Genomic DNA, 26,864 nt, shown 5'->3' with positions numbered 1-26,864 from the left:
TGATATAATGGAAAGACTGTAATAATTACCGATTCGTAAAACAACCTGGATTTTTCGATTTTAATTTAGGTCACAGATGAGTTAATCGCGAAATGTTATAACAGTGTTAAAATAAAATAGATATATTTGTTATATCATTACAGAAATGTAAAAACATCGTAAAATAACATCAAATTTTAAAGAGAAAACAATTACAAAAACTTCTCGTATTTTTTGTGTTTAACAATATGTATTTAATATATCGATTATGTGGCATTTAGTTGACCGATATATTTAGAAACATGGGCGCCGCGACAACCACTGATGATGCGTCCTCCGCAGCTTATAGACTTTTCGTTCTTCAAGATAATTCTTTACTGTCCAACTCTTCACACTTGTGTGCCTCAATCTCTCTGGCAACATCGTCAAGCAAACTAGATGCGCCAATTCTGAAACGAGTATTTATCAACCAATCAATCCCTAATTTTTTCTTCATCAAAGTCATCCATTCTAGAGCATCTTGCGCGGTCTTGATGCCTCCAGCAGGTTTAAAGCCAATCTGCAAATAAGGAATTGTAGAATTTTTTTGTACAACTAGCAGCAACTTGGCAATGCTAAATTCATAGTACCTCTTTCTTAGTCAGTCTTGCAAATTCTTTTATCGCTTGACACATGACAATACCCACGGGCAAGGTTGCATTAACAGCCTCTTTCCCCGTCGATGTTTTGATGAAATCAGCACCAGCCATCATAGCTATCATAGCTGCTTTGTATACATTCGTCAAGTTACCCAACTCGCCTGTTGAAAGTATAGTTTTCAGGCATATTTTCTTTTTCTCATCGCACACTTGGCGAATGGCTACCAGTTCATCGTACAGCTGTTCCCATTTGCCATCCAAGACCAATGATCGATCAATCACAATATCTATCTCCTTTGCTCCATAATCAATGGCACAGCGTACTTCTTCCAGCCGAGACTGCAAGGGATATTGTCCAGAAGGAAACCCAGCAGCCACTGTAACACAAAAGCTATAATTACACTGTATCATTGCATCTACACGAAGTCATTAGAAATGTTCTTTCTGCCTACCACTAGCCACCTTAATAATATCAGTTTTATTTATGCTTTTTAAAGTGTTTACTGCATCCATCACTCTGGATGGATAAACACAAACAGCTGCCGTGTAAATAGGTTTTTCCCATTTGAATGGAACTTTTGGCACAGGTTGTGCAGCCTGTAATTAAACTTTGACCAGTTAATCTTATGGTATTATAAATACCTTCTAAATATTAATATAGCTCTATCTGATTAGCTTACAAATATCTTAAAAGCTTATAAATATAAGATCATATTTAAGAAGACCTTAATATGAGAACAGGCTCTGATTAGCACTCATAATTTTAAAAAAAATCTGTTGCAATATACCTTCTTACATAAGCGTTCTATGACAGTGCTAGTATCATTGCCATTCAAACTAGTCAAGTCGATGAAACTTATCGCCTTCAGTAGCCAAACTATTCTGCTGTTTCCTGTTATTGCGCTCGCCAAGTGCTGTATTTCTCGTACCTCATTACTTATCGCTGGCTCATTAACATGTGTCTCAAGCCAAGCTAAATAATACATAGATAGTGTAATAAGTGTAGTAAGAATATAGATAAATACTTTAACAATAAGGTATTAATTAATCAGGAATATTACATGAACTGCTTACCTGGATCATACTGGTAAAAAGTACCATGTTTAGAACGTATAACGTGCGAATTATTCATCATATGTAAAGCTAATCTTCATAAAGAAGCAAAATTCACACAAGATAATTGTTGCGACCTATCAAGCGACGTAATTAGTGCCTACTTATGCGAAATTAAAAGGAAAGCCATGAACCAGCGCAAATAACAGTCTAGTTCCTTCGAGGATTACTTCACAGATTGATGAAGTAGTTATGTGTGTTCTATAATTAGAAGTGATAAGGACTAAGTACAAGAGATATGGAATCGCGCATTCTTGCAAAGCGTGTGAACAAATTTAACGGATGTCGTACATTTAAGGTTAGAGATAACACAATTGCTGAAAATGTGATAAGAATTTTATTCAAAATTGTAAAAACTAGTTTGCAGTTGTCGACTACAAAGAAGAAGCGAGTTTATCTGTATTCTTCATGTTGCGAGCCAGACAATATTTCGAAGAATTATGTGCAAAATTGCGTCAACTTTTATCTTGAAACGGATTCTGTGGGCCTATTGAGTCTGCAGATAATTAAAGAACGCTAACTGACCGTTCGTCGATAACTACCGATAAGTATTTAAACTATAAAAGTTATCAGCGATCTCAATTATTAAAAAGCAGGTGATCAACACAAGCTACTGGAAAATTTTATGTAATTGAGACTTTACATATATACAAATGCAGATCTACATTTGGATTAGAGCTTAAACAGTTTTAGTACTCGTAACACATGTACCTTTTACTACTCATAAATAAATAAATATTATATTTCAAAGTTTACCTTTACACACACACGCGCGCGAAAACAAATGAAATACTGACAAAGCTTGAAAGTTAGATCTTGAAAAGTACACAGAAAAAAATCTAAGAAAAATTTAAGTAACTGTGCCTATGAGATCGTGTCATACAAATAGTATCTCGGCATTCGTTCAAGTTCATGAATTTATATAAAGCTACAGAAATCTACTTGCACTAGGTGAAACTATCATTATCTGTGATGTTCCCACTGTTCCCAATACTGTGAAGTCTGCATCTCGGCCAGCCGTGACACAGTACGGTCAAAAGCGAAGAGTTCTTCCTCCCCGGTGAAAATATTTGCTTTATGGTCCTCCTAAAAATTGAATTAATTATCAGAATAATCTAATTACGAAAATTTTGCATGTCGAATTTGTACTTACCGAGCCATGCGAAATCTTCAAATCATCCATCAGCATTCTTTTCTCATCGGTGTATTCGGACTCGGCTTCAGGCAGAAATAGTTGCGTATGTGGTACAGCTGCTGACATGACCACCCGCACCTACAATTTATCAAAAATTTAAAATATAAAAACGTTCTTTAATTTGAATAATCTTAATATTCTCTGTATATTATTAATATTTAATTAAATCAATCTCTAATTGCAAATATTAGAGCTTAAATAAATTAAAATCTAATAAAAATTTTAATTAAAATTCGATTAAATAAAGAGATTGACTTACTCTGTTATCGTACAACGTGTCAATAAGCGTGATAAATCGCCTGGCCTGAGACTTGAGTCGCAAATTCAACTGCGGTACATCCCTTATTATGACCGTATGAAACACTTGACTCAATTTCAGATAGTCGCTCGCTCCGAGAGGCTGTTTTAGACATTAATAAATAGCATTACACACAGTTCGAACATTCATGTAGTACGGAGTAAATGAAAGATATCTCACTCTGTCGCACAATTCTTCGAACGTCGAATCGAGCACCTGCCCGCAGGTTTTTCGGAAAGTAACATTGCGTCCTCTAATGGTAATTGTTCGCGACCGCACCACATCGTTTTCCATCGAGCACAGATACTTGAACACGTTGTCCACATCATTCGCCGCATCTTTACCTTTTCTACATACGTGTAATATAATATAACTGTTTAGTGATAATCCATATGGCCCGTTAAAACGACAGCGAGAAAATAAGTTCAGTGACACTTGACAATTTCCCACGTACATGAAATATATTTTTTTGTCTCCAGATCCCGATCTCAATCTGTAATCTATTCCGGAATCCAAGTTACTAACGAGACAATGATCCTTCAGCACTTTTATGAACGGCACAAAGTTTCCCCTCTGCAATCCGTTCTTGTATAACTCGTCCGGCGATCTATTGCTGGTCGCGACCACTATCACGCCGTTGTCGAAGAGTTCAGTGAACAGTCGCTTCAATATCATAGCGTCCGCGATATCCGTCACCTGCAATACGCCTCATTGATATATTTCACAGGTTGGTCGGCTCCTTTCCTTTACAAAAAAAAAATGCAAATTCAACCTGAAATTCATCGAAGCATAGCAGCCAAGTCTCGTCCGCGATACTGGATGCAACCGGACGTATCGGATCGAAAGGTTGTAGCTTCGTGCTAGTGACGTCTCGTACAATGGTCTTCTTCACCTCGTGGACTTTACTATGTACGTCCAACATGAAGGAGTGAAAGTGAACTCTTTTCTTGTTCTCGATCTAAAGTACAACATTTTCGTCTTAAGGTGCAATCGTACTATCGTAGAAAAATAATTTCCATTCTATACTGCACATGAAAAATCATATTTTTATTCATTTATTTTAATTTAATCATGTATTCCATTAAATTTTTTATTTTTTAATTTATTCCTGTATTCCATTTTTATTCATTTATTTTTATCATGTATTCCATTTAATTTTAGATATTCTAATTTTAGATGGAATTCTAGAAATTTATTTTCTGCGATTATTTTTGCACAATTTTTTGTTACTTTTATCTCTCACTGTTTCCTAACTTGTTTGCTTTCATTTACCAGATTACATTAAAAAAAAAAGAATTATCAAGAGTTCAAGACTTTTCATGTGCAATATTCCCACAAATAGCAACCGGAGAGATACCTGGCAACAATTGTAAAATAGGTCCATCAACATTGTTTTACCTCCACCCACTGCTCCATAAATGTACAACCCCTTCGGCGCCTCCCTCCTCTTGGTGCCAAACCATTTCTCCAAGAGATTTAACTGCTGTGGCTTGTAATCATGTATCTCTTGGTATATTCTCTGCAGGTTCTGCGCTACGTTTATCTGATGCACATCATCCATCAGCTCGCCCCTCTCTATTTTCTGTCTCAGTACGCTCAGTACCGGCCCATCGTTCAGGTCTACCTTTATATCGTGAGACAAGGAGTGAGCATAGCCACACCTTGGAATGCATATCACAGGTTGAACACGCGTCAGCGTGTGGAACAAATAATTTATATTAATACTCTTCTTGACGAGGCAGCAAGACATGACTGTAGAATATTACCTGAAAAGGAGAAGACGTCTATTAAAAGCCACACGATTCGTACCTGTCACTTAAATATCACATCTGCGCCCAAGATTGCGGATAAAAACCAAGCTAAAATAATCTGATAACGAAAATCTATGTTGGAGCCGATGATCATTAATCATCGCTGAACCGCCAACGGCACAGGTATGATGACCTTGGTGTTACACATCTGTAAAAATGGCAGGACGCATATGTTCCGAATTAGACACTCACACACGTTAAAATTAGAGAGGTGCGCGTTCCGATTCCACGATAAGAACGCGTGACGAGACCTTGCTGTAATTCACAGGGGCATTGCGGGAAAGGAGAAACGCGCTTTCCTCCTCGCGGTTGTCAGTTTAACGACGTGCGGAGGTCCCTTTGCGCGCACCTGCCCCGTCCGCTCTCGACGAGAGACGCTTTTTGAAAGATCCATTCGCGCGCCGTGAGCCCGTGACACATGACGACAGCGGCTCCGAGAAACAGAGTGGTTATGAAATAACTAGATACGTCTAATCGCAGGCTGACCAATCCGCCATTTTCAAGCAAGCCCGCGTAATATTTCGCCAAATCAAATGACAATTATTCCAACTTCTTCATTTATGTTTTTCTCCGATTGCCAAACAAGCGTTTTAACTCGTTATATTAATTTCATAGGAAAAAATGTAATATATCATATATCGGGTTGTAACAAAAGTTCGTAGCGTATTTTAGTGAAATTCCAAGATAAAATTATTACGCATAAATATTCAATTATGCGCAGTCTTGTTCTATTAATGTCTCTATTAATATAAATAATAGTTCTATTAATATAATCTTTGTGGTAGCTTCCTGATTCCTTTTTTCCAGAACTTATCTTTTTTTTCATTGAAAAAAAAAACGCCATGGACTTTGTCAGAATCCAATATGTCTCCAGCAAATAATCAACATGTGAAGAGATTTAATAATATAATCTGTTTAATTATATAATCAAATCACGATATACGTGCAGAAATGTATAGAGAAACAAATCACACGCATATACATATTATGTGTGTATTATATATACGTATATATCATGTATATCATGTTATATTATAAAATCTATGCTATATGTATATATACATATATATGTACAAAGCAATACTTTTACAATCTACATTATAGAAAGTATTACGAGCCTAACATACTTTTATCTAGGCTGCTCACAGTCCTCTTGAACACATATCTTAGAAGATACTTCTGTGGGAAGAACCGGAATGTGGATGAAGAAATGCGAGTGCGGTTGCTTTACGATACATAGTCCCCACATAATCGTCTAACGCCTCTAAAATTACAAGAACAATTATCGTGCATGACTTAATTTAGGATTAGGGAGATCGAGGAGATCGTTCTGAGCCTGCGATTATTTAGTCGTTATGATAAACTTTTGTATATAGTGAAGAAGGGTACGATTTTCGCTTGTCGGGACTGAGCGCTTCTCTGGAAGAGTAGTAGCGTCTCTCAATGACTTTGTCGAAGAATCTGCTGAGCTTTACAGAGGAACTGGAACCTGCTGCCAAGGATCTTGTCTGGAGGCAGTCCTGTAAAAGCAAATGGATCAAACGTGTTGAGCTTATCGAATAATTATTAAATAAATAATTATAAAAAATTATATATATTAATATATTAATATAAATTAATGTATATACATATATATAAAATTTATAGATAACATTTACCAAGAATATCTCGTCGGCACCACATTCTTCAGCAATGGTTGCAGAACGTCTGTGTACGTTGGACTTTACTTCCGAGATCAAATCAAACTTTGTACCGACAACTAAAATTGGAATCTGCAAGGAAACATCTGTTTGATAGTGCTTGTAAATAATTGTTGTTCCAGCTTCTCGATAGCATGAAGAATCTTAATCACCTGGGTTGAACCCACAAACTTCTCAGGATCAAAATCCTCAAAGCATTTGGACTTGGAAGAAGAAGTTCCGTCCTTATTTAAAACCTCCTCCAACCATTTTTGAAGATTCTGCTGTGACTTACGATTTGTCAAGTCATGGACTAATATTATGCCTAATTGTGAACATCACATACATTTACGATTACTGTCAGGTTCCATCATAATTACATGCTCAGATATTCCAGATATACTCGATGTAACATTGTATCATGTAAATTGCATAAAAGATTATATGTACCATTTGTGGGATTATAAAATACAGATCTCGTGTTTTTGTGATTCTGACTACCACCGATATCCCACAGCTCGATAAAATACCTTTTCTGATTGGGCGTTCCTTCTTTATATTCATGTAGCTTTACTTCCACCGAACAACCTACTGTCCACGAAGGACTGCTGATAGGCTGCTGTTGACATATTAAATGCGTCAGTGACGTTTTACCGACACCTATAGTATAAATATTTGTCGTCATTATACATTGTTTTATAAAAGTAATATAACCATTATTTATGACATATATGATACAATAATTATACATAACCTAAATATTTCAAGATTATAATTTGGAAATATTGATAAAAAATTGCATGATTTAACATGAAGTAACAAGAAATATTTTTATTGTAATAAGTGTCCAAAATTTTATTCAATGTCTTTTTGATAAAATAAGATACTACGTTTGCTTAATATTAAGAATGTTCTAAAAGAGAAAGGAAAGTATAATGTAACGTTATATTTACCGGAATCACCCACCACAATAATTTTGACTTTTTCAATCGCTGCCATTGAGAATTAAATTACGTATACTCAATTACACTTGATAATTTTGATGTTTGACAAGTGATCATTTGACAATTATCTTATGGTGGCAGATAGCTGTGTTCAAAAAACATGATACTCTTGCTATAGTGCTGCAAGTGTGATTGATGTTGATTTAGTAAAGATTTTATTTTCTTTATTACTGTCATTCAATAATAAATATTCTTATAATTTGTAAATAATTAATATTTTTGATAAGTAAAAACTTCAATCTACCACCGAAGCATACCATCACCTCAATTTTTAAAGATAGTGGAGGCTTGTAGCAGATATTCTTGAAACTAATTTTCAGATAAGAGAAAAACTCAACAGTTGGACAACGTTACTAGATTTTCCGTGATGATGCTCCGGATTGGTCATTCGACGTACAATCTGGCCAACTTGTGGTGATGCCACTCCACGCGCACAGTAACTAGCGCGAGTCAACCAATCCGGTAACAGAACGTGAGACCATGGACCTCGCCGCCTTCAGTTTTTTCCACCAGTTTTGAACGGACTGTCGCGTCCGCGATAGCCAAGCTGTCATGAATGTCGGTGTCGGTATATCATCATTACATCCGAATATATCATGGTATAACGCAGGTTACGTTTAGCAGAAGTATCATGAAGTATCATCGAATGAAGTGAAGTGAAGTGTATTTAAATCTTCGTGTAAAAGTCTTTCGGTTCTTTTTTAAATCTAATTTTGAGAAAGACTGCGGAAAAAAGCAAGTGTCTGTGATTATATGTCCATTTTGATACTGTGTAATGGATTGCCATTGTGTAAGCACTGAGAATTTATTGACTGATTCGTGACAGATTATACAAGTGTTGAACGACAGAAAGAGGTTAGAACAAACTGAATAAATATCTGTCTTGTTCATGAGTTATGTTCGCGTCTTCGAAGCATATTAGAATGAAAAGGAAAAATTTTATAAGTACAAACATATTTACTTATCACTTTATTAACATAAAAATGTATATTCTCAGATAGAGATATATTATTGTTATGATTATTATTTATTACTTTTGCTATAAATAATATATTTAACATGAATATTTAATTTTTTAGGAGATGGTATAAGGATATCCTCAATGTAATAGCTATTTGACTTTTAAAATATGCGTATGAACAAAGATATGTGTATAATCAAATGTGTTTGGCATAAATTTATAAATTTCATGTGCAATCTTTATGTATGAGTTTTGATAATAATATATCATCAGTATGACATTATATTATTGACTCGCTGTACAGATATTGATTATTGAAATATTATTTTGTGTGAAACATGAGTGCTGAACAAAGATTGGTGACTGAGGTGCCTAGTAGTTTGAAACAACTAGCACGTCTTGTTGTACGTGGATTTTATACCATAGAGGATGCATTAATTGTGGACATGTTGGTTAGAAATCCATGTAAGAATTTACTAGATATATTTAAACAATTTTTTAATTATATTAATGATTTTATTAACATAAAATATTTATTGCATATCTGGATAGGTATGAAAGAAGACGACATTTGTGAATTGCTAAAATTTGAACGTAAAATGTTGAGAGCTAGAATATCTACATTGCGCAACGATAAATTTATTCAAGTCAGATTAAAGATGGAAACGGGATCGGATGGCAAAGCACAAAAAGTCAACTATTATTTTATTAATTATAAGGTAAACGAAAACTGTTAAATGGTAAAACAATGTGATCGTGTTCATTTGGCAGCAAAATGTATAAAACTTAATAAAAACAATAATTGAAATTTATATCTTTATTTCAGACATTTGTAAATGTAGTAAAGTACAAACTTGATTTAATGAGGAAGAGAATGGAAACTGAAGAGAGAGATGCAACCAGTAGAGCTAGCTTTAAGTGTTTAAATTGTTTAAAAACATTTACCGATCTCGAGGTTAGTATGACAATGTGATACAAGTTTTTAATACTCTAGTTTTACTTTAATTACAGCTTAATAACATGATTATATTATGATATTAATTTAAAACTAGTTACTAATACGGACAAAAATTTTATTAAATAACAGGCGGATCAACTTTTCGATATGACAACTGGTGAATTTAGATGTACATATTGTCGAGAGGTAGTGGAAGAAGATCAGTCTGCTCTCCCAAAAAAAGATTCGAGATTGTTACTAGCTAAATTCAATGAACAGTTAGAACCGCTTTATATACTGTTGAGGGAAGTAGAAGGAATCAAATTGGCACCCGAGATACTAGAGCCAGAACCCGTTGACATCAATACCATTCGTGGGTATGTATTTCGCAAACCTATACTTCTCCTCCTCCTCTCTTTATTTAAAAATGATAAATTTTAATGTTAATTAATAATGATTTTTTTTCTAGTATCGACACAAGAAAACCAAGTAGTCTTAGAGCACCGAACGAACAATGGTCGGGCGAGGCTACCAGAATGTCAGGCTTTATGGTGGAAGATACCAGAGTAGATGTCACCATCGGAAACGAGTCCCTCGATGACAACGCGGCGAATCACCGAAAGGAGAGACCGATATGGATGATGGAGAGTACAATTATCAATTCTGATGGCTTACAGGTACATTTATATCATTTCGTTGTATCTTTACTTACGGATTCTTCCTCTCTTACGTGCCCGAATTTGGGAAACTGCATTGCAGCCGGACGGCGTGAATACGCAAGAGAGCATCTTGGACAAAGCTGCAGCCACTGCCACGAACACAGCTCCGTCAAATAACAAACAAGGCGAGGATATTATGTCGGTGTTGCTAGCACACGAGAAAAAGGGCAGCAGTATCAATCCCGTGGCATCCGTCAAAGCAACACTTCCACAGGAATCCAGCGATAGCAGCGATAACGAGGAAGAAGAAATGCAAGCCGTTGATACCGGTATGAGAAATTTATTAAACGGCAAACATGACAGAATTGTGAATTTTTTATTATATTAATAATAATATAAAAGAGAGACCACAAAATGAGAATTTATATCGTCAATCAATTTATAATTACAATTGTTAATTCTACGATATCTTTAATCATAATTTTTAAGATTTTTATATTTATTATTAGGTCTTCGACCTAATATTGTTGCTAATTAATCCGTACTTCGCATTGTTAATTATCGATTCGATTCGCAGGTGATGTGGAGGCAATGGACTCTGAGGATGATGAACTCGTGCCGACTATCAATGTCGGTGGTAAAACGGTTGGGATCACGGACGTTGACGATACTCTGATCGCCGAAATGACACCCATCGAAAAAGAAGCTTACATCCAGACGTATCAGGAATACTATTCGCATATATATGATTAGACAAGAAGAACAATGAGTGCCCTGCTCATAATGCTCCATAAGTCTCCACACAAGACTGAACGTCGGTTTGATATATCTGTCCTGTAATATTTTGTACAGTTACGAAATATATAATTTTCGAGAATACAGACAGTGATTTTTCACAGTAGCTGATGATAACTTTCGGATCATCCATCTTTCGCATATTTTACATGGAAAATTTTAAGTGGATATATATTTGCTATTTACATTTGCACCTAAATGATTAATTGGTTTGAAAAAAAAACAAAAAAACAGAAGACAAAAGTACATCTTTACAGCAGCATCACGTGTATTTTCCAACGTGATTGCAACTGAATATCGTTAATTAACATTCCTATAATAATGAATAAACGATTAAACTTGGAATGTTATATAACATAAGAAATTAATTAGAACGAATAACATACCGTGTCACTTCTGGTGAAACGGGAAAGTTCCACACTGAACCAAATATGAATTATTTAGTAAGCTTACTTGATATCTTCCTTTTTTTTTGTTCATCTCACAACGGATTTCCGTCCGACCACCACTATCGCACGGAAATTCCGAGATGATTTTTATCGTTTAGTTATCTTTTCGCTTTTTTTAGCAAGTTTTTATATTTTTTATCATTTTTTCTTGATTTCCCAATATCAGTTTCACAATATCATATCCTTAGAATCTTTTAATACCGTTTTTTCACCTACGGTTCTTCGATGCAATTCGTTCACTAAAAAATGCATCAAAAGAATTCTAAGATATTTGAGATAAATAATCTTAAATAACCTAATTCTTTAAATTTTAAATAATATTTATACAAATTTATCTTAACGATTGAGATAAGGATATAATTCGATTTTAAAAAATAATCCAATGCGAGCACGCGAGAAACTCGAGATCCTTTTGAAATAATTAGTCATTCGATGTAAAGCGTCGATTTCTTGTTTATTCTGGTTCATTCAAGCGTAAACGAGCGAAGTCTTCGAATACAATATTATCATCGTCATCATTAGCGTAGCAAAAGCTTTCATATCGTGCTCTATCGATGCTTTTGCCCTTTTTCAGCATGGCTTTTTCTCTCTCCACGGCACCTATGTAAAAGAAATGCTATGTACAAATCTAAATTCAAGAGTAAATTAAACATTAAATTCTTCATATAAAATAAAATTAAAATTATTTTATCTAAATTAAAAAATGTAAATATTATGTAGAAACTCATGTGAGAATAGCATAATTATGATACCAGGAGCTGGATGCATCAATTTAAACGGAACGTCGGTGACTAGCTCGCCGCCCAGGGTACCGCAATTCAGCTTGACTCTGACAGAGTAGGATATCACGATACCTAAGTTCTCAGTCGGACACTTGCCCTCGGCGGCCATAGTCGAGGATGCTAAGTTTACATCGTCATCCTGAATAAAAACGAGAATCGTGATGAATTCTTACAAATCAGATTATCACGAGAAAATTAATCGAAATGAATTATACCTCGATTTTCTATGAAAAATTCAGAATCTTATTGTACTACTACATGTCTTTTGTATTTTTGTGTTTTAGCAATAGAAAAAGTTCTCGGATGAATATGAAAAAATTATCATCTCAAACTTGTTCGAGCTTTATTCCTCTACGCACTTTGAGATGTCCGTCGAGAGCGATACCACGCCGATCTTTATTGCTGCTGGCCAAAGGCACAAGATAAAACTGTTTCGTAAAGGATGCGCCTGGTGTAATCGGACAACCTTCACGAGTCTCCAAGCTAGCCACGTGCCGTGAAAATTGAGCGTTCACCATGGTAACTTCGCAATGTTGAACTACGTACATCTATGAAAAAGAAAGGACGATAAAATATAACGGATTTCCAGAGATATAGAGTCAAATTAATTTCAGGATATACCTTGATGTTCTTCACCGCTTTGCGCGAATTATTCGTAACTGTGACGTTCGCCGCGACTTTTTCCCCGTGATAGTAAATCTCCTTATCCAATGTGACCTCGAGATTCAGTTTGCCCTGGGAGAAGGTAAAGCCCTTGGAAACCAAAGAGCTGGGGAGTCGGCGACCGCGCGTCAGTGGAGCGTACTGTAGCTTCTTGATTGCCAGCGATACTGAGGACCTTTTGTGTCCCTAACAGAAAGAGCAGCGCATATTTATGGAAAACTTGTCTCCAGAAACTGTAAGATTACACGTACATATTATTTTTAGATACAATGTTTATTAACTTCTTTTTAGTTTGCATTTGCTTATTTATAATATTTATTTATTTATAAATAAAATATTTATAGTTCTTTATAATCACGTATTTTTCTCTTTCTCACTTAGGTACCTTGTCTTCTTCATTGTCCCCAACGAATATTTTAACGGTGTAGTCAACTCCTAAGGGTTTTCCTTGATCGTCGTCACCGGGTTGGAGGGTGACGGAGGAAGGAGCATTTTGCGGAAAATGGAATATGAACGGAAACGCATTCGGATCCAAGCGCTTCAGCAAACGTTCCTGGATCGACGTAGTGTCCTGTTTCTCCTTCTTCGATGGCACTATTTGATCGCGACATATCACTAGCTCCTTACTGAACTTAACTCCCATAACTTCGTCCTCCTCGCGGCCATAGCGGTAAGTCGTTAAGACCTAAACGCGGTATTTTTTATTATTGGAGAATATCCTAAATGTTTTGGGCATCAGCTGTTTGGGAAAACCATGCACTGAACATGAACTTACTTGACCGAAGACTTTGCGCCCCTGGAGATAGTCATTTTCCACGACGATGACGCCGTCAATGGGGTCGACATGGTCTAGGTGGTCGATGAAGTCTCTCTTACTCAGGTATACCGTAACTTTACCTGTTTCAGATTTTGAAAAAGTCAGTAAACAAGCATACCGAGAAAGATGTCAGATGTTACGTTACAGTTTAGTTAACAATCAAGAAAACTCACCATTGGGGGTAGTCTTCTTGAATACTTTGACGGCTACAACGTAGGCCAGAAACAATATTGGGAACATTTGGCGCTGTCGTGTGTTTTTCTAAACGAACGAGTGATTTAGCAGAGAAATTTGTTTCCCGCCCCAGAAGTGACACATTCTCAAGCGGTAGGCTCGGGTCTTCATATAGTCTCGTCGGGGCTTCCTCTCATCTTGAAGCCATACTACTAATGAGATTACTTTATTATAGACCTGATTTAAGAGGATTGCAAGTGACGCAAGGAGAATTGCCATATACATTATTTTTGGCGCTGCTGCGCTTAAGGTATAAACGTTCACTAAACACCGATAATGTTGTGACATGGTATTCGTATATCTGCTTTTGTAAAGCCACATTCCTACGCGCGCAAACGTCACAAAACTACCAAGTGACTCACTTGCGATTGTTTCTACGAAGGAATAATAATATATACAGGTTTTTCTTCTATCAGATGAAGAATAGAGAAACACTTCTCGTTTTCAGTCTTAAATTTATCTTTATTTCGATAATAGATGCTTACACGATATAATACGGAGGTATTCCTTTTAGTCAAAATGAAATCCCCTGAATTTTCAAGCGATCGCTAGTGTATTTCCACCATTCCTTTTAAATGGTAAACGATATCTCTAACGCGAGTACCAAGTAGGTATTATACTTAGCACTAACAATTAAACCCGCGTATATTTCTTTGTTATTTCTTCCCACATTTTCATGTTCATTAGTGATAGACACGCACACGCACGCGCGCATACACACACACACACACACACACACACACACACACACACACACGTAATGTGCGTACGTATATTCTTTTATGCGTCGAGTATGAACACCATCGGCGCATAATACACCCAAAAATATCGTGGTAACTGAGAGACACTTTCTTTATTTTCTTTTGCGCAATATAAAAAAGGCAGTAGTTGAATTTGAATGCCCCTCGAATTCGTACGAGATATCATTTCCTCGATCATGATCGTAGGCATAGTTGATCGAAGATTATTTTACATTGTGCTTTCTTACTTGAGAACTTTTTAACACATATTTTTCTTCTGATGCTCTTCTAAATGCCTCTTAATTCTCGGCGAACTTAAAAATTTTCACACATTTGTTGAGAACTGCACGCAGCCATCGAGACCACCTCTTCTTACTCGCAAGAGTGTCATTTCTTACTCGAGTAAAAAAAAGGAAAAAAACATTGCGCGAAGAATATATTATTACAACGTAATAAGAACCGCTACAAACTAGAAAATAATTTTTTTACGACGACAATAACAGTAAATAATAATAACTAGTAGTAATCATGATAAACTTGTCTAATAATAGGCACAGTTAAAGAGTATGGTATATAATTGTGTATTCATTACTCAGCACTTTTTATTACAACTACAGAAATTCGTTGCTACCAGGGAACAGAAATGCTAACGAGATTTTATGAAATATTTATTCCAAATACTTATACTTCTCACAATGCCTCCGTACAATACGTACTATAATCTACACTATTACCCCCCCCCCCCGACACACTTTTACAGCTGTCTTTTAACGTTTACATAGTAAATGAGATCGTCTTCGTTTTACAAGAATTTCCAAGATCAAGAATGAAAACAAATGACTGCCAATAAGAATAATTTTGTGACGAAAAAATAATTTTACGATAAATATTTATGAAAGATGGCAAATACACTTCTTGGCTAAGTAGATCTTAAAATTTTACGTGAATTCATTGCAACTTGCCAAATCAGTCAAAAACAATTTTAATATTAATTCAACAAGTCCACTAATAATTCCACTAAATATATATATATATCTTGTTGGATTCTAGTTCATAAATAATTTGTAGAACCCTTCAATTTATACAATCATACATTCGATTCTGTCATTTTATTCTTTGTGGAGCAGTTAGAGCTCGAGAAAGGCAATCTTTAACCATGTACATTCCATACACGGTATCTCCTACCTCAAAAATTCGCAAAATGCATGTTACACATATTTGCGCTAATGTATTTAGAGCACTGCCGTATATGTTTGAGCAATATCTAAACTGTCGCAACATCAAGGCGAACGAACGAAAAAAAAAAATTAGGATACGTAATACCGGTACACAATGTTCTGCCTGAAACATGCGCGAAGTCATCAAAATTTTCTGTCCGCGTTCTACAGTGTCCGAAATGACAAAAATCTCTCAGCTCTCTCAGCTGGATACCAAGCCTCGTATTATATAATTTTTGCACTGTGTACACATATACTTTTAACCGTAATAACATTTGTACATAAGTAGAATCAGTTCCCTGATACCAGCGCACTTCTAATGTCAAACAGTACAAATATTGTTAGTCTCGAAGGAATACATGATAAATTTTCGTAGTACGTTTGCAGTTCATTGCGATTTCCTCTCTCTCTCATCTTCTTTGCTATAAACTTACATCACTAATCATTACTTTGCCTTCTTCGTTTGTTCTCTTAGTCCTTTTTACCGAAACTACCGAGAAACCACATCGAAAACACATGGTTCGTTAATTCCGTTACAGATAATTTTCGAAACGAGGTAGCGCTGTGGACCTCGGCGCAAGCAAAATTTGTCACACAGTAGAAATCTGCAATAGGAAAAAAAAAAAACATAAAGACTTACGAAGAAACGAGTCCCGTTTTTGTAGCGCGCGATTTGAATATTTTATGTTTTTCTTCAAAAATAAAAATTATTATCCATCCGACTTACCCAATGTTCTTCACAGTAATGCCTCCTTATAAATAAGAATCCTTTCTTATGATAGATCTGGAAGTATAAAAGAACGTCGATTTATAATGCAAGAAACAAAAATATATGCGTGCACGTGCCACTTCTAGAATAAGTACTTACAGCTCGGTGCAGCCGCAGACTCAAATCTCTTTTGTATCTGATCATATGTGAATTTGACGAAAGCATCGTACTGTTCAGAAAGCTTTAGATGTAAGATCTGATCGTACTCTTCTCGAATTTGCGTTTCTTGCTCCTTGAGCATTCGCTCGCAGATCAAGCCAACCTACAAAATTAGAATAAATTTGCCAAACTTGTATCTATAAATAACAAGCAAATTTTTATCAAATAAAATGATCTTGACGAATAAAAATCGTTTATAATATTTTTATGTTACATCCTGGACAAGGTGACTGACTAAAGGATTTTACCTGTCTAAATGTGAAAAGAGGCTTTTCTTTTCCACTAGAGCTATGACTAAAAGGAGTTGAAGAAGAGGCAGATGGACTGGATGGGCTGGAAGGACTCTCCATGTCCGACGAATCACCGTTGCCAGCCTGGGGATGAAAGTGCAATTGCTTACGGCGTTGCAATCTGCGAATTTCTTCTCTGATGTTGGCAGCCATTTTTTCTGTACAAATACAATAATATTGTTTAAGAGAGACAATATATATGCAATATATCCATGTTTATTCCTTACATACTTGTCAACATTTTATTATAATTAGGAATAATTATAACATGAAGAATACAGTGTCATACATACGAAATAATCAAACGTCAAACTCTCTGCATCATGCACTGATACTCTCAAAAATGAAACATCATTTCCAATATATATGTACTTCCAATGTACGTGTGCAACGATTGTATTTGTATACTGCGTTATCCTACGTTATCGCAATCTCGTCAAGTGCAGAAAAGCAGAAAACTCATCTCGACGAGCGCTTTTGCGCACAAGTTGCATGCTTCCTTTTACAGTGCAGAAAAATAAGAAGAAAGGGACGAAAACCCGAATCTCCGAGCGCGTCCGTTACTACATTACCATATGATTTACGCGTGCCCCTCCCTCTCCCCGCGTAAAGTCCATGAATACGGGTTTTAAATCGCTAGAGCTTAGCCGCCCCTTCTCGTCGTCTCTTTCAACCGCTCTTTCTCCCCCCTTCTCTCCCGAACCTTCTTAAACTCTCTCTTTCTCTCTGCATGCAGAAAAACGAATGCGCACAGGAGATGGAGATGGAGAGAGAGAGAGAGAGAGGGGGGGGGGAAGCGAAACAGAGACGAGCGCAGAGAAACGCGACAAGAGCGACAGAGAGCGAGAGGAAAAAATGGCCGTAGCCTGCGGTGTAATTACCAGGCGTCAATTTGCTGGCTATTTCGCCGAACGGTGATGATTTCTGCGGCAGCGGGCCGCCGCGCGGCGAGGACGCGGATGCGCCGGGCGAGGCGCACATGGGCATGCACCTCCGTCGTTTGCTAGGTCGACCGTGGCTGTGTACCGGATCGAACTCCAAGGACCTCTTGAGTGTAGCGCACGCCATGGTGCTACCGTTGACGGTGGTGGCGCGATGTTCTCGAGCTCGCCGTGTCCCGTGTACGACTGACACCCAGTCGTGCGGGCCGCAGCCCGAGGGGGGCAAGAGACGGAGGTGGGCGAAGGGGAGCGGCGCGACGATCGGGGACCGAACACGGGGCCAGCAGTGTCCGTCGCGAGGAAATCAGCACGATTGGCGGCACGAGGATCTCGCGTGATGATCGAGCTTCGCTGCAACCTCTGTCCCGATGGCTACGCTAAGGACGGATACGTGGACACCAGCGTGTAGGAGACGCACGCAACCTCCACCGACAAAACAAACACTGCGCTCGTGCAATATGGCCGCTCGTTGGAACTCGCTGTGCGCAGCGACTCTTCTCTCCGCCGGTTGGCCGACAACCGCCGCTCGCTCCCTTCCTTTTCTCCTCCCCTTTCGGTGTGGTGTGGCAGGAAACGACTGCGATGTATATACATAAGATATCTGCTCGTTTTAGCTTCTTTGCATTTCTCGCATTTATTAATACAAAGTGTGCATCTGCTTCTGCGGAATCGCAGAATAATGAACTGAGGAAGGAGAGTAATTAAAACCGATCGAGCATTCCCGTCCGCTGAGGGTACAGAAGGTTGATTGCGTACCGCACGACTAGTAAACTCGGTAACATATTGGAATGTGAACAATCGGGGATTCTGCCCAATGATCTCGTGTCGAGCGAGAGAGCGTTAAAGGGAATTGGAGTCTCTACCCTTCTACGTATATCATTCAATATTACTCGAGTTAGGATATATACTACACGTTTAAAGAGACGCGTGATATCCCGTAAAACAAAAAAAAAGATAATCCGTCTCACACGGCGGCCATAGCGTTAGTTTACATTCCAATGTATTACGGAGTGCACTGCACGTGACAAAAGAATGGTAGAGTAAACACAAATTCACTAGGAAATCTGCGGCCTCATTGGTCAACGACTTACGAGCCTGATTGATTGGTTATTGAATTTATTACGATACCTCTTTACTTTAGTTCGATGTATCTCGTATCACAAATTTTTGGCGACAAAATTATTTAAACGATTTTACTTTAACTAAACATTTCATCGTTATAAAGCCAGAAGCTGTGCGACGGCAATCTCACTGATGCTCTTTCGGCAACGTGGTGTGCGAACGCAGCTGCGCGCAGCACTTTCTACACCCATCGACGAGTAAGAATACATAGATGGATGCTAAACTGAATGTTTAGGTAAGGAAATAAAAGCAGAAGGGACGAGTGTAATTGTGCTTACTTTCCATTAGCCAATCAAAAGTGGTACGCATTACCTTGGTAACCTCTCAGCGGCGATCTCTGCGCAGACAGAAGAAAATACTCCAACTCAATCTTCCTACATCGATGCTCTTTTATTGCGTTCGCGTCTGCGTCGTATGCGCGAGTACGTAGCGCATAGATAGTTCCATACCAATAATGTCAATACTCGCGAGCCTCGTAGTCGTGCGTTGATTTAATGCGGACGCGCGTTGCACGGACGAGTGTGGTACAATGCCGCAATAACGGAAAAACAGGTGCGCACGTTTCCGACGTGAGATCTTGCGAGAGCGGGCGGGGCGGACGTGCGAACCTCGCCTCTCTTCTTTTTATCTTTCCCCCCCTCTCTCTCTCTCTCTTTCTCTTTCTCTCTTTTTCTCGTACGTGCACGTCGTTCCGAAGAGGGTAGTGACGCGGGGGGAAGCCTAGGTTATGAAAAAGTCGTGCAAATACTGCACGGGCGTGGGTAACATATCGACGGTGTGTTTGTCGAACGCGAAGCGTGATCGCGCTACGAGCCTCGGGGACGACAGTCTGCCGAGCTTTTACATGAAGGAGCAGGATATACCGGAGTACCTGGAGGGCTGCGGGTTAACTACCTGCACGGCCGGCGGCGATATGCCAGAGGACATGGAGGTATTACGCGACAATAAAGAACACATGAATAACAAGGAGAAGAAACTGTCGACCGCCTCGATCGTCGGCGGTCTCGGCGGTGGCGGCCAAGCCGACACCAAGAAGACTGTCATGGTGAAGCATCCGGAGTCGAACAAGCCGAAACCTACGACGAAGAAGAGCAAGCCGATCCAGGCGGACCTGGACGTGACCAAGGAGTTTGTGCGCTGCAAGGATGAGTCCTTGAAGCGGTTGGACCTCAGCAAGGCCAGCATCACCCATCTGCCCAGCTCCATGAGGGAGCTGACGCATTTGAGGGAGTTCTACCTGTACGGCAACAAGCTGACGACCCTGCCGCCGGAGATCGGCTGCCTGACGAACCTGGAGACCCTGGCGTTGAGCGAGAACTCGCTCACCAGTCTGCCCAACACTCTGGAGAACCTCACTTCGCTGCGAGTGTTGGATCTCAGACACAACAAGCTGAACGAGATACCGGACGTGGTGTACAAGCTCACGTCGCTCACCACGTTGTTTCTGCGGTTCAACCGAGTTAGGTATGTAAGTGACAGTATACAGAACTTGACGAACCTCACCATGTTGAGCCTGCGAGAGAACAAGATCAAGGAGCTACCCGCGGGAGTCGGTGAGCTCGTCAACCTCGTTACCTTCGACGTTTCACATAATCATTTGGAGCACCTTCCTGAGGAGATTGGCAAGTGCGTGCAGCTGTCAACACTGGACCTGCAGCACAATGAGCTCCTCGACATACCGGACACAATTGGCAACCTGGTGTCGCTGACGAGACTGGGACTTCGTTACAACAGACTGTCGAGTATCCCGAAGTCGCTGGCGAACTGCAAGATGATGGACGAGTTCAGCGTAGAGGGCAATCAGGTGTCGCAACTGCCAGACGGTCTGCTGTCCAGTTTGTCGGAGCTCACGTCCATCACGCTGTCCAGGAACAATTTCACCGCGTATCCGTCGGGCGGTCCGTCCCAGTTTACGAACGTTTATTCTATTAATCTGGAGCACAACCAGATCGACAAGATACCCTACGGTATCTTCTCACGCGCGAAGAACCTCGCGAAACTGAACATGAAGGAGAATCTGTTGACCGCTCTGCCGCTGGATATCGGCACGTGGGTGAACATGGTCGAACTGAACCTCGGTACGAATCAGCTGACGAAGGTCCCGGACGACATACAGTGCCTGCAGAGTCTGGAGGTGTTGATACTCAACAACAACCTGCTGAAACGTATCCCAGCCAGCATAGCGAATCTGCGTAAGCTACGGGTGTTGGATCTCGAGGAGAATCGGATCGACTCGCTGCCGAACGAGATCGGTTTCCTGCGCGAGCTGCAGAAGCTGATCCTGCAGTCGAACCAAATCACCCTGTTGCCACGCGCGATCGGCCACCTGACGAATCTCACGTACCTCAGCGTAGGCGAGAACAACCTGAATTATCTGCCGGAAGAGATTGGCACCCTGGAGAACCTGGAGTCGCTCTACGTCAACGATAACGCGAATCTGCACAATTTACCATTTGAACTGGCGTTGTGCACGAATCTCAGTATTTTGTCAATTGAGAATTGTCCATTGTCGCAGATTCCGGCTGAAATAGTGGCTGGCGGACCGTCGCTTGTGATCCAGTTTCTCAAGATGCAGGGACCTTACCGGTCGATGTAACAAATCAATTAGGCTGTCGCGCGCGTTCCCGCGTGCTCGAGTCAGATGGATGTCGATTCTTAATCGGGCAGTGACGAAAAGACTGTTCTGTAACGAACACATATGAGAGATATATTCATGATAAAGGCAACTGTTGATTTTTGCTCTCATGATCTCAATTTAAGAAAACGCGCAAATATTACCGGGATATACTATATATTAAATAATTAGATTGCCTTGTCTCATAAAAATAGCATAAAAATAGTAGGTTTTTTTTTCTTCTAAATACATGAAACAAGATAATGTGTAATATAAAATTTGTGCTGAATTGGGTATTTTTTTTGCCAATGGAAGAAGGAGGTATACAGTACCTTTGTGAAATCTGAGCAAGATATTTCATATGTGTTGACAGGTGACATAATTTTATTAACATAAATTATGATATCATTTTGGTGCAGTTTTTAAACAGATTACACACTTGTACATGTCTTTATAAGATGTAATATCGTGTTTTATAAGTTGCTTTGTTTTATATTACATGAATATAAGAATTTTTAAATCATACATCAACATAGATTTGTCTTCAAAATATATTATAACAATTATAGCATTTTTAGTAATTATTTTATGATTATAATAGTTAAGGAAAACACGATATATATCTATTTCTTTTTATGGATAAATAATAATTGTAAGAAATATGTTTTTGCAATAATCTTAAATTTTAGTAAACTTTGATTTTATATATCAATAACTAAAGGAATATAGATTTCATTTATTATATGAAAGTTTAATAAATAAATATAGCATATAAATTTAAAAGACTATAAATAAGTAGATATATCATTCTTTTATAAAGAAAACATTTGTGCAACAGTGTCGTTTTGAAGGAATATATATAATAATAAACGTCCCGATTATTACATAAGTACAAATACAAGAGTTGAGATCTTTGGTACAGAATCGAAATATAAAATGCGTTAAGAATCGGCATCATTGACGTTGTTATATTAAAAGGTTGACATGTATTTCGTATATAAATAATCGTATGTAAACAAGAAGAAAGATATTTTACTAAAATATTGAATCGAGAAAAGTTGTGAATATACATGCACCCAAAAAACGAATGTCGATGCGCATAAGTTTATATACTTACACTTACGTATACATATACACGTATACATATACACTTCATATAAAATATAAAAACATCGTCGATCTAAGATCTTTTATGGGAAATCGCTCTTCTGAAACATAAAACTATAACTCAATTTGTCTAATACAATAGATCGTATCAAAGAATGCAGTAGAAGTTTTCATTTATGCCATTAAAGTTAAGCATCTGTAACAGGAAGAACACATTAATATGCCTGTGAAAGTAAGAATTATATAAAGAAAGAAAATGAAGTAATGATGTACGACATCGTATTAAAATTTAGATTTACTTTTATTACATAATTTGCAATAATTAGAGACGCTTATGTATATCTTATCGAGACGTCATGATAATTGCGCGCGTGTTTGTGAGACAACAATTGTGAGATAAATTCTGTATGCAATTATTCATAGTATTTCTTAAACTAGCGAAAATGATTCGTGAAGATAGCATTTTTGTTTTAATTAAATACATGCAGATGGATATATGGGAAAGTATTCGACTGTGTAAAATGTCTTTTTGAGAATGTATGCATGTTACAGTTTATAGATATTCAAAGAAGTTTTCGTAACGGTGGAATGTTGTTGAATATGGAAGTATAACGATAGTGAAACTATTTTATATATAGCACAAAAAGAGGAAACGAGGATGATGCGATGAATTATGCAACGATATATCATACGCGACAATTGAAACACTGAAGCTATTGTATTGTTTTTGGATGTGCTTTTATTAGATTAAAGAAGATGCGCTGCCAAATGTAAGCATAAAAAAGTTCAAGAGAAAAGAAGAGATAGAGGACACGACTTTAAGAATTTTCTTGAGATTAATTTTGCTAAGTTCCATAAAATCATTGATCTTTGCTATTTCTTTCTCATTTTTTCTCTCTCTTCCTCATATCAATGTTGTTCTATACTTGATTCCGCATAAAGAAAGAGTGCCAATGTAATTGTAAAGTGATATACCTATATATATACACACACATCACACACACATATATGCGTGTGTCATGATTAATTTTGAATAAACATCATTATATCTATCGCGCATAAACAGATTCGCATTTAATAATGTGCCTATAGATTTATAGGTTTTGAGTTCTGATCTTTATAGCTTTCGTCAATAATTCGTTTTTGTTTTAGTCTTTTAACTTGTGTATGCGTTGTTAAATTATAGATCTCTCTATATAAATATGTGTTAAATGGCTAATATGGCTAATATGGTTTTCATCATCTTATTTGCAATATCTAACAATTTACTTAAAAGCTGTCTATATTATTTATATTATCGCACATTTAATGTTAAATTATTTAATTTATTTAGATAATTGGATATAATTTTGTAGATCATAAATAGGACGATAGTAATTTGATTACAATCAATATTGCAATAGTCTAGAGAGTCTCGTCAAACATTGAACGTGCGAACAGAATTATACTTATTTTGTGCAACGCTTTTTAATAACTTATAATTAGTACGTAATAATTACTTTCGGATGCGTGTTTTAATCGCAAATCAAATATTATGTTGTGATCTTTCTATTTATGAATGTATATCGGCCAAAAATGATTTGCAAAATTTCGTACAAACTTGTATGTATGTTATTCAACGTTATAGAGTATTTGATGATTCTAGATTGTTTATTAGCCAGCTGACATATCAATTATTCATACGTTTTAATACTTAACTAATGTCTGGTACTACAAAAATCTATACCCTATACAAAGTTGGAATTACCATAATTACGTGAGAAAATTTTTACCCATGTGCTATGATTGCTTCTCTAAATATCATTTATTGATCGTTCTAAAATTTTATCTATTTTGCCCCATTCTATATCTATTTATCACGATTTTTAAATACTGCTTTTCATTATGCTGCATTTCTAGCTATAAATATATTTTCTTCGACAATTATCAGAAACGCTTGATAATATCAATTTTTATCACAATTTTGCTATATTATAAATGTTATCTTGATCTTTCTTCGATCTTTAGCGTTATAAAATATTTAATGTTGCTGTTGTAATTTGTGATTTGACAATTCTAATATTATATTGCGCTTTTCACATAATTTATTAATTATGCAATCTTCTAATCTATATTATCTGTTATTATCCCACGTGGACAAGGACACCGCTAGGATTTAGATTAGAAAATGGAACTTAGCAAATCTTTTGTCAAAAAACCAAGCGATATTTTCCCTGTGCTAAGAATTTAATGTATAATATGTTGCGATTATATCGCTTCTATATGAGTATATATTTTATGTGTAGCTATTTATCCACGATAGTGCGTATATCTACATTTTATCTTATGGAAGGAGAATGTACTCACATCTCGTAAATATTTTGTCAAAATTTGTCTCTTGGCTTCCAGTTTTTAAAGAAAGATTTTGTAAGAATCTTTGTCGTTACGATCGCATATAAAATAAGGAAATTAATTTATGTGTTCTGTCTATTATTTACGTACAGTGTAACGTATGTACGAATGCATTTTAATGATTTTGAACTAAGAATAATTAGCAAACGCTACAAAAGCTCGCTTCCATCTTCGCACCGTTTATAAAGATTTTTACTTTGTAATCCATTAGAATAATTATAGCGAGCATTGCGTAAAGAAAAACAAAAGATTCTTGTTAATTGATGAATACATGGAGCACTTTAAGTCTGAAAGACAAAAAGTTTATTGTATTATATGGGATAAAGGTTGCAACGCACGTAACGGTCGCCATAGTCCCATTTAACGTGAATTATTAATAGTGAAATACGTTTTATCGAGGACGCAAGCGGTTTATCGACGTTAGAAAGTAAATTTATTTTAAAGATATCTCATATATAATTTACTTATATATAGCATAATATAATGTTACATAAGGAGCAATGTGCATTATGTTTTGTAGAGGTCTTTAGATGTTATAATATTAATGTAGTTTTATATATCTATATACCGTTGCTTTTCATACATTTTATGCGTTATATGTTATTTAGAATTGCGAAACTATTTGTTAATACTTTTGTAATGCTTCTTTTGTTCTAAATATTTGAATTATCAAGATTATCGTTGCACGATGAGGCGTAAAATCATGTCGATACATCGATTAAAATGTAAAAATGTAATTATACAGTAAATTAGATTAAAACAAAAAATTGTCCAAATTCTTTAATTAATAATACGAAATTTTATAATTTTGTGTTATTAATTAATATAATAGTCTTATTAATATTGTTTAATTAATAATACGAAATTCCTGAATTTCGTATTATTGATTGCTCTGGCTTAGAGGATTAATGAGGAGCTTGAAAAAATTTGTAATAGGAAAATATATTGTATATCAATATATTCTATATATAAAAACTGCAACTTTGAAGAGAATCTTAATCATCAAATTAGATTAATGTTTCTATGAATTGTTCGACGTGACGTGGCGGCCGTTTAACAAATTAGTCTAGCTATTGATATTGAAAGTCTTCATGTGTGCAAAATCCATCGAACCATTCATACACGAATTGCCAACACGGTACAATACAATCCGTTGTGATAAACTGTTAAACAGTTTAAAAAAGGAATAAAGCAAAATACATAGAATCCGACAGACAGCATAGAGACTCTGATGTGGTTTGCAAGCGACAAATTTACCTGACAATTGCAAACGCATAAATGCTGTTCTCAGATAATAAACAATTGTTGAATAGTTTATTGCGCGATACATGATATTGTGTTATGTGTATAATTCCACCAAAATGTAATATTAAATGTAACTCAATGTACATTACGTAATTATAAGAAACGCTGTATAAATATTTCTAAATACGCAAATATATTATGAAATATTTTGCCGAAAGTTTGTCTGCTCTTTTATATGTAATTTAATTTTAACCT

The 26,864-nt window shown here is 36.9% G+C and overlaps 7 protein-coding genes and 1 long non-coding RNA gene across 11 annotated transcripts; 3 read left to right on the top strand and 5 right to left on the bottom strand.

Moving 5' to 3' along the window:
• Positions 1–109: 109 nt before the first annotated feature.
• On the bottom strand, positions 110–1,905 carry LOC105275515 (deoxyribose-phosphate aldolase). The gene is made up of 5 exons (XM_011332415.3): positions 1,692–1,905; positions 1,406–1,590; positions 1,070–1,214; positions 609–994; positions 110–538 (listed from the first exon to the last, which is right to left on the bottom strand). The coding sequence occupies exons 1-5, from the start codon at positions 1,750–1,752 to the stop codon at positions 341–343; spliced, it is 975 nt and encodes a 324-aa protein (XP_011330717.2). The 5' UTR covers positions 1,753–1,905; the 3' UTR covers positions 110–340.
• A 146-nt stretch (positions 1,906–2,051) lies between these two features.
• LOC105275521 (putative ATPase N2B) lies at positions 2,052–5,793 on the bottom strand. Of its 2 annotated transcripts, XM_011332426.3 has the most exons (8): positions 5,227–5,793; positions 4,581–4,989; positions 3,996–4,181; positions 3,678–3,919; positions 3,404–3,572; positions 3,185–3,325; positions 2,884–3,003; positions 2,052–2,816 (listed from the first exon to the last, which is right to left on the bottom strand). In XM_011332426.3, the coding sequence occupies exons 2-8, from the start codon at positions 4,971–4,973 to the stop codon at positions 2,694–2,696; spliced, it is 1,374 nt and encodes a 457-aa protein (XP_011330728.1). In that variant the 5' UTR covers positions 4,974–4,989; positions 5,227–5,793; the 3' UTR covers positions 2,052–2,693. The 2 variants fall into 2 exon arrangements, with proteins under 2 accessions (XP_011330728.1, XP_026827539.1); XM_026971738.1 differs by lacking the exon at positions 5,227–5,793 and having other exon boundaries at positions 4,581–5,218.
• A 134-nt stretch (positions 5,794–5,927) lies between these two features.
• LOC105275520 (rab-like protein 3) lies at positions 5,928–8,016 on the bottom strand. Of its 2 annotated transcripts, XM_011332425.3 has the most exons (6): positions 7,667–8,016; positions 7,164–7,373; positions 6,887–7,038; positions 6,693–6,806; positions 6,424–6,554; positions 5,928–6,298 (listed from the first exon to the last, which is right to left on the bottom strand). In XM_011332425.3, exons 1-6 carry the CDS (start codon positions 7,710–7,712, stop codon positions 6,262–6,264), a joined length of 690 nt encoding a protein of 229 aa, XP_011330727.1. In that variant the 5' UTR covers positions 7,713–8,016; the 3' UTR covers positions 5,928–6,261. The 2 variants fall into 2 exon arrangements, with proteins under 2 accessions (XP_011330727.1, XP_011330726.1); XM_011332424.3 differs by having other exon boundaries at positions 5,928–6,554; positions 7,667–8,015.
• Positions 8,017–8,296: 280 nt separating this feature from the next.
• On the top strand, positions 8,297–11,155 carry LOC105275519 (general transcription factor IIE subunit 1). Of its 2 annotated transcripts, none has more exons than XM_011332423.3 (8): positions 8,297–8,662; positions 8,797–9,143; positions 9,231–9,397; positions 9,505–9,633; positions 9,766–9,992; positions 10,085–10,292; positions 10,375–10,603; positions 10,852–11,027. In XM_011332423.3, exons 2-8 carry the CDS (start codon positions 9,017–9,019, stop codon positions 11,025–11,027), a joined length of 1,263 nt encoding a protein of 420 aa, XP_011330725.1. In that variant the 5' UTR covers positions 8,297–8,662; positions 8,797–9,016. The 2 variants fall into 2 exon arrangements, with proteins under 2 accessions (XP_011330725.1, XP_011330724.1); XM_011332422.3 differs by having other exon boundaries at positions 8,298–8,572; positions 10,852–11,155.
• Positions 11,156–11,608: 453 nt separating this feature from the next.
• On the bottom strand, positions 11,609–14,090 carry LOC105275523 (arrestin homolog). The gene is made up of 7 exons (XM_026971739.1): positions 13,954–14,090; positions 13,739–13,860; positions 13,349–13,648; positions 12,922–13,149; positions 12,660–12,848; positions 12,271–12,439; positions 11,609–12,118 (listed from the first exon to the last, which is right to left on the bottom strand). Exons 1-7 carry the CDS (start codon positions 14,018–14,020, stop codon positions 11,973–11,975), a joined length of 1,221 nt encoding a protein of 406 aa, XP_026827540.1. The 5' UTR covers positions 14,021–14,090; the 3' UTR covers positions 11,609–11,972.
• LOC105275522 lies at positions 13,551–16,049 on the top strand. The gene is made up of 2 exons (XR_893242.2): positions 13,551–13,633; positions 13,870–16,049. It is a non-coding gene; the product is annotated as an uncharacterized LOC105275522 (long non-coding RNA).
• Positions 14,461–18,518, bottom strand: LOC105275525 (akirin-2). The gene is made up of 5 exons (XM_011332429.3): positions 18,071–18,518; positions 17,148–17,347; positions 16,840–17,002; positions 16,699–16,755; positions 14,461–16,576 (listed from the first exon to the last, which is right to left on the bottom strand). The coding sequence occupies exons 1-4, from the start codon at positions 18,255–18,257 to the stop codon at positions 16,745–16,747; spliced, it is 561 nt and encodes a 186-aa protein (XP_011330731.1). The 5' UTR covers positions 18,258–18,518; the 3' UTR covers positions 14,461–16,576; positions 16,699–16,744.
• Positions 18,519–19,146: 628 nt separating this feature from the next.
• LOC105275526 (leucine-rich repeat protein SHOC-2) lies at positions 19,147–26,821 on the top strand. Its single transcript, XM_011332430.3, has one exon. The coding sequence runs from the start codon at positions 19,980–19,982 to the stop codon at positions 21,846–21,848; it is 1,869 nt and encodes a 622-aa protein (XP_011330732.2). The 5' UTR covers positions 19,147–19,979; the 3' UTR covers positions 21,849–26,821.
• Positions 26,822–26,864: the final 43 nt, after the last annotated feature.

This window comes from Ooceraea biroi, chromosome 8 (assembly GCF_003672135.1).
Source record: "Ooceraea biroi isolate clonal line C1 chromosome 8, Obir_v5.4, whole genome shotgun sequence".
NCBI lineage: Eukaryota > Metazoa > Arthropoda > Insecta > Hymenoptera > Formicidae > Ooceraea > Ooceraea biroi.
This window is presented reverse-complemented; position numbering and strand designations above follow the sequence as displayed.

What these genes read in the sequence shown, in the direction of transcription:
- LOC105275521 (XM_011332426.3), bottom strand. Translation starts at nt 4,973, where the DNA reads ATGTCTTGCTGCCTCGTCAAGAAGAGTATTAATATAAATTATTTGTTC. An exon ending in ACACGTTGTACGATAACAGA is followed by an intron (nt 3,004 to 3,184) that starts GTAAGTCAATCT and finishes GATAAATTGTAG; the next exon opens with GTGCGGGTGGTCATGTCAGC. An exon ending in TGAAGATTTCGCATGGCTCG is followed by an intron (nt 2,817 to 2,883) that starts GTAAGTACAAAT and finishes TTCAATTTTTAG; the next exon opens with GAGGACCATAAAGCAAATAT.
- LOC105275526 (XM_011332430.3), top strand. Translation starts at nt 19,980, where the DNA reads ATGAAAAAGTCGTGCAAATACTGCACGGGCGTGGGTAACATATCGACG.
- LOC105275519 (XM_011332422.3), top strand. Translation starts at nt 9,017, where the DNA reads ATGAGTGCTGAACAAAGATTGGTGACTGAGGTGCCTAGTAGTTTGAAA. An exon ending in CATGTTGGTTAGAAATCCAT is followed by an intron (nt 9,144 to 9,230) that starts GTAAGAATTTAC and finishes ATATCTGGATAG; the next exon opens with GTATGAAAGAAGACGACATT. An exon ending in AAACATTTACCGATCTCGAG is followed by an intron (nt 9,634 to 9,765) that starts GTTAGTATGACA and finishes ATTAAATAACAG; the next exon opens with GCGGATCAACTTTTCGATAT.
- LOC105275520 (XM_011332424.3), bottom strand. Translation starts at nt 7,712, where the DNA reads ATGGCAGCGATTGAAAAAGTCAAAATTATTGTGGTGGGTGATTCCG. An exon ending in TATTGTGGTGGGTGATTCCG is followed by an intron (nt 7,374 to 7,666) that starts GTAAATATAACG and finishes TTTATACTATAG; the next exon opens with GTGTCGGTAAAACGTCACTG. An exon ending in AGTTTGTGGGTTCAACCCAG is followed by an intron (nt 6,807 to 6,886) that starts GTGATTAAGATT and finishes GTTTCCTTGCAG; the next exon opens with ATTCCAATTTTAGTTGTCGG.
- LOC105275525 (XM_011332429.3), bottom strand. Translation starts at nt 18,257, where the DNA reads ATGGCGTGCGCTACACTCAAGAGGTCCTTGGAGTTCGATCCGGTACAC. An exon ending in AGCCAGCAAATTGACGCCTG is followed by an intron (nt 17,348 to 18,070) that starts GTAATTACACCG and finishes GTATTTGTACAG; the next exon opens with AAAAAATGGCTGCCAACATC. An exon ending in CTCTTTTCACATTTAGACAG is followed by an intron (nt 17,003 to 17,147) that starts GTAAAATCCTTT and finishes CTAATTTTGTAG; the next exon opens with GTTGGCTTGATCTGCGAGCG.
- LOC105275523 (XM_026971739.1), bottom strand. Translation starts at nt 14,020, where the DNA reads ATGTTCCCAATATTGTTTCTGGCCTACGTTGTAGCCGTCAAAGTATTC. An exon ending in AAGCGGTGAAGAACATCAAG is followed by an intron (nt 12,849 to 12,921) that starts GTATATCCTGAA and finishes TCTTTTTCATAG; the next exon opens with ATGTACGTAGTTCAACATTG. An exon ending in CTCTCGACGGACATCTCAAA is followed by an intron (nt 12,440 to 12,659) that starts GTGCGTAGAGGA and finishes GTTTTTATTCAG; the next exon opens with GATGACGATGTAAACTTAGC.
- LOC105275515 (XM_011332415.3), bottom strand. Translation starts at nt 1,752, where the DNA reads ATGATGAATAATTCGCACGTTATACGTTCTAAACATGGTACTTTTTAC. An exon ending in TTTTTACCAGTATGATCCAG is followed by an intron (nt 1,591 to 1,691) that starts GTAAGCAGTTCA and finishes TGTATTATTTAG; the next exon opens with CTTGGCTTGAGACACATGTT. An exon ending in TAGAACGCTTATGTAAGAAG is followed by an intron (nt 1,215 to 1,405) that starts GTATATTGCAAC and finishes GTTTAATTACAG; the next exon opens with GCTGCACAACCTGTGCCAAA.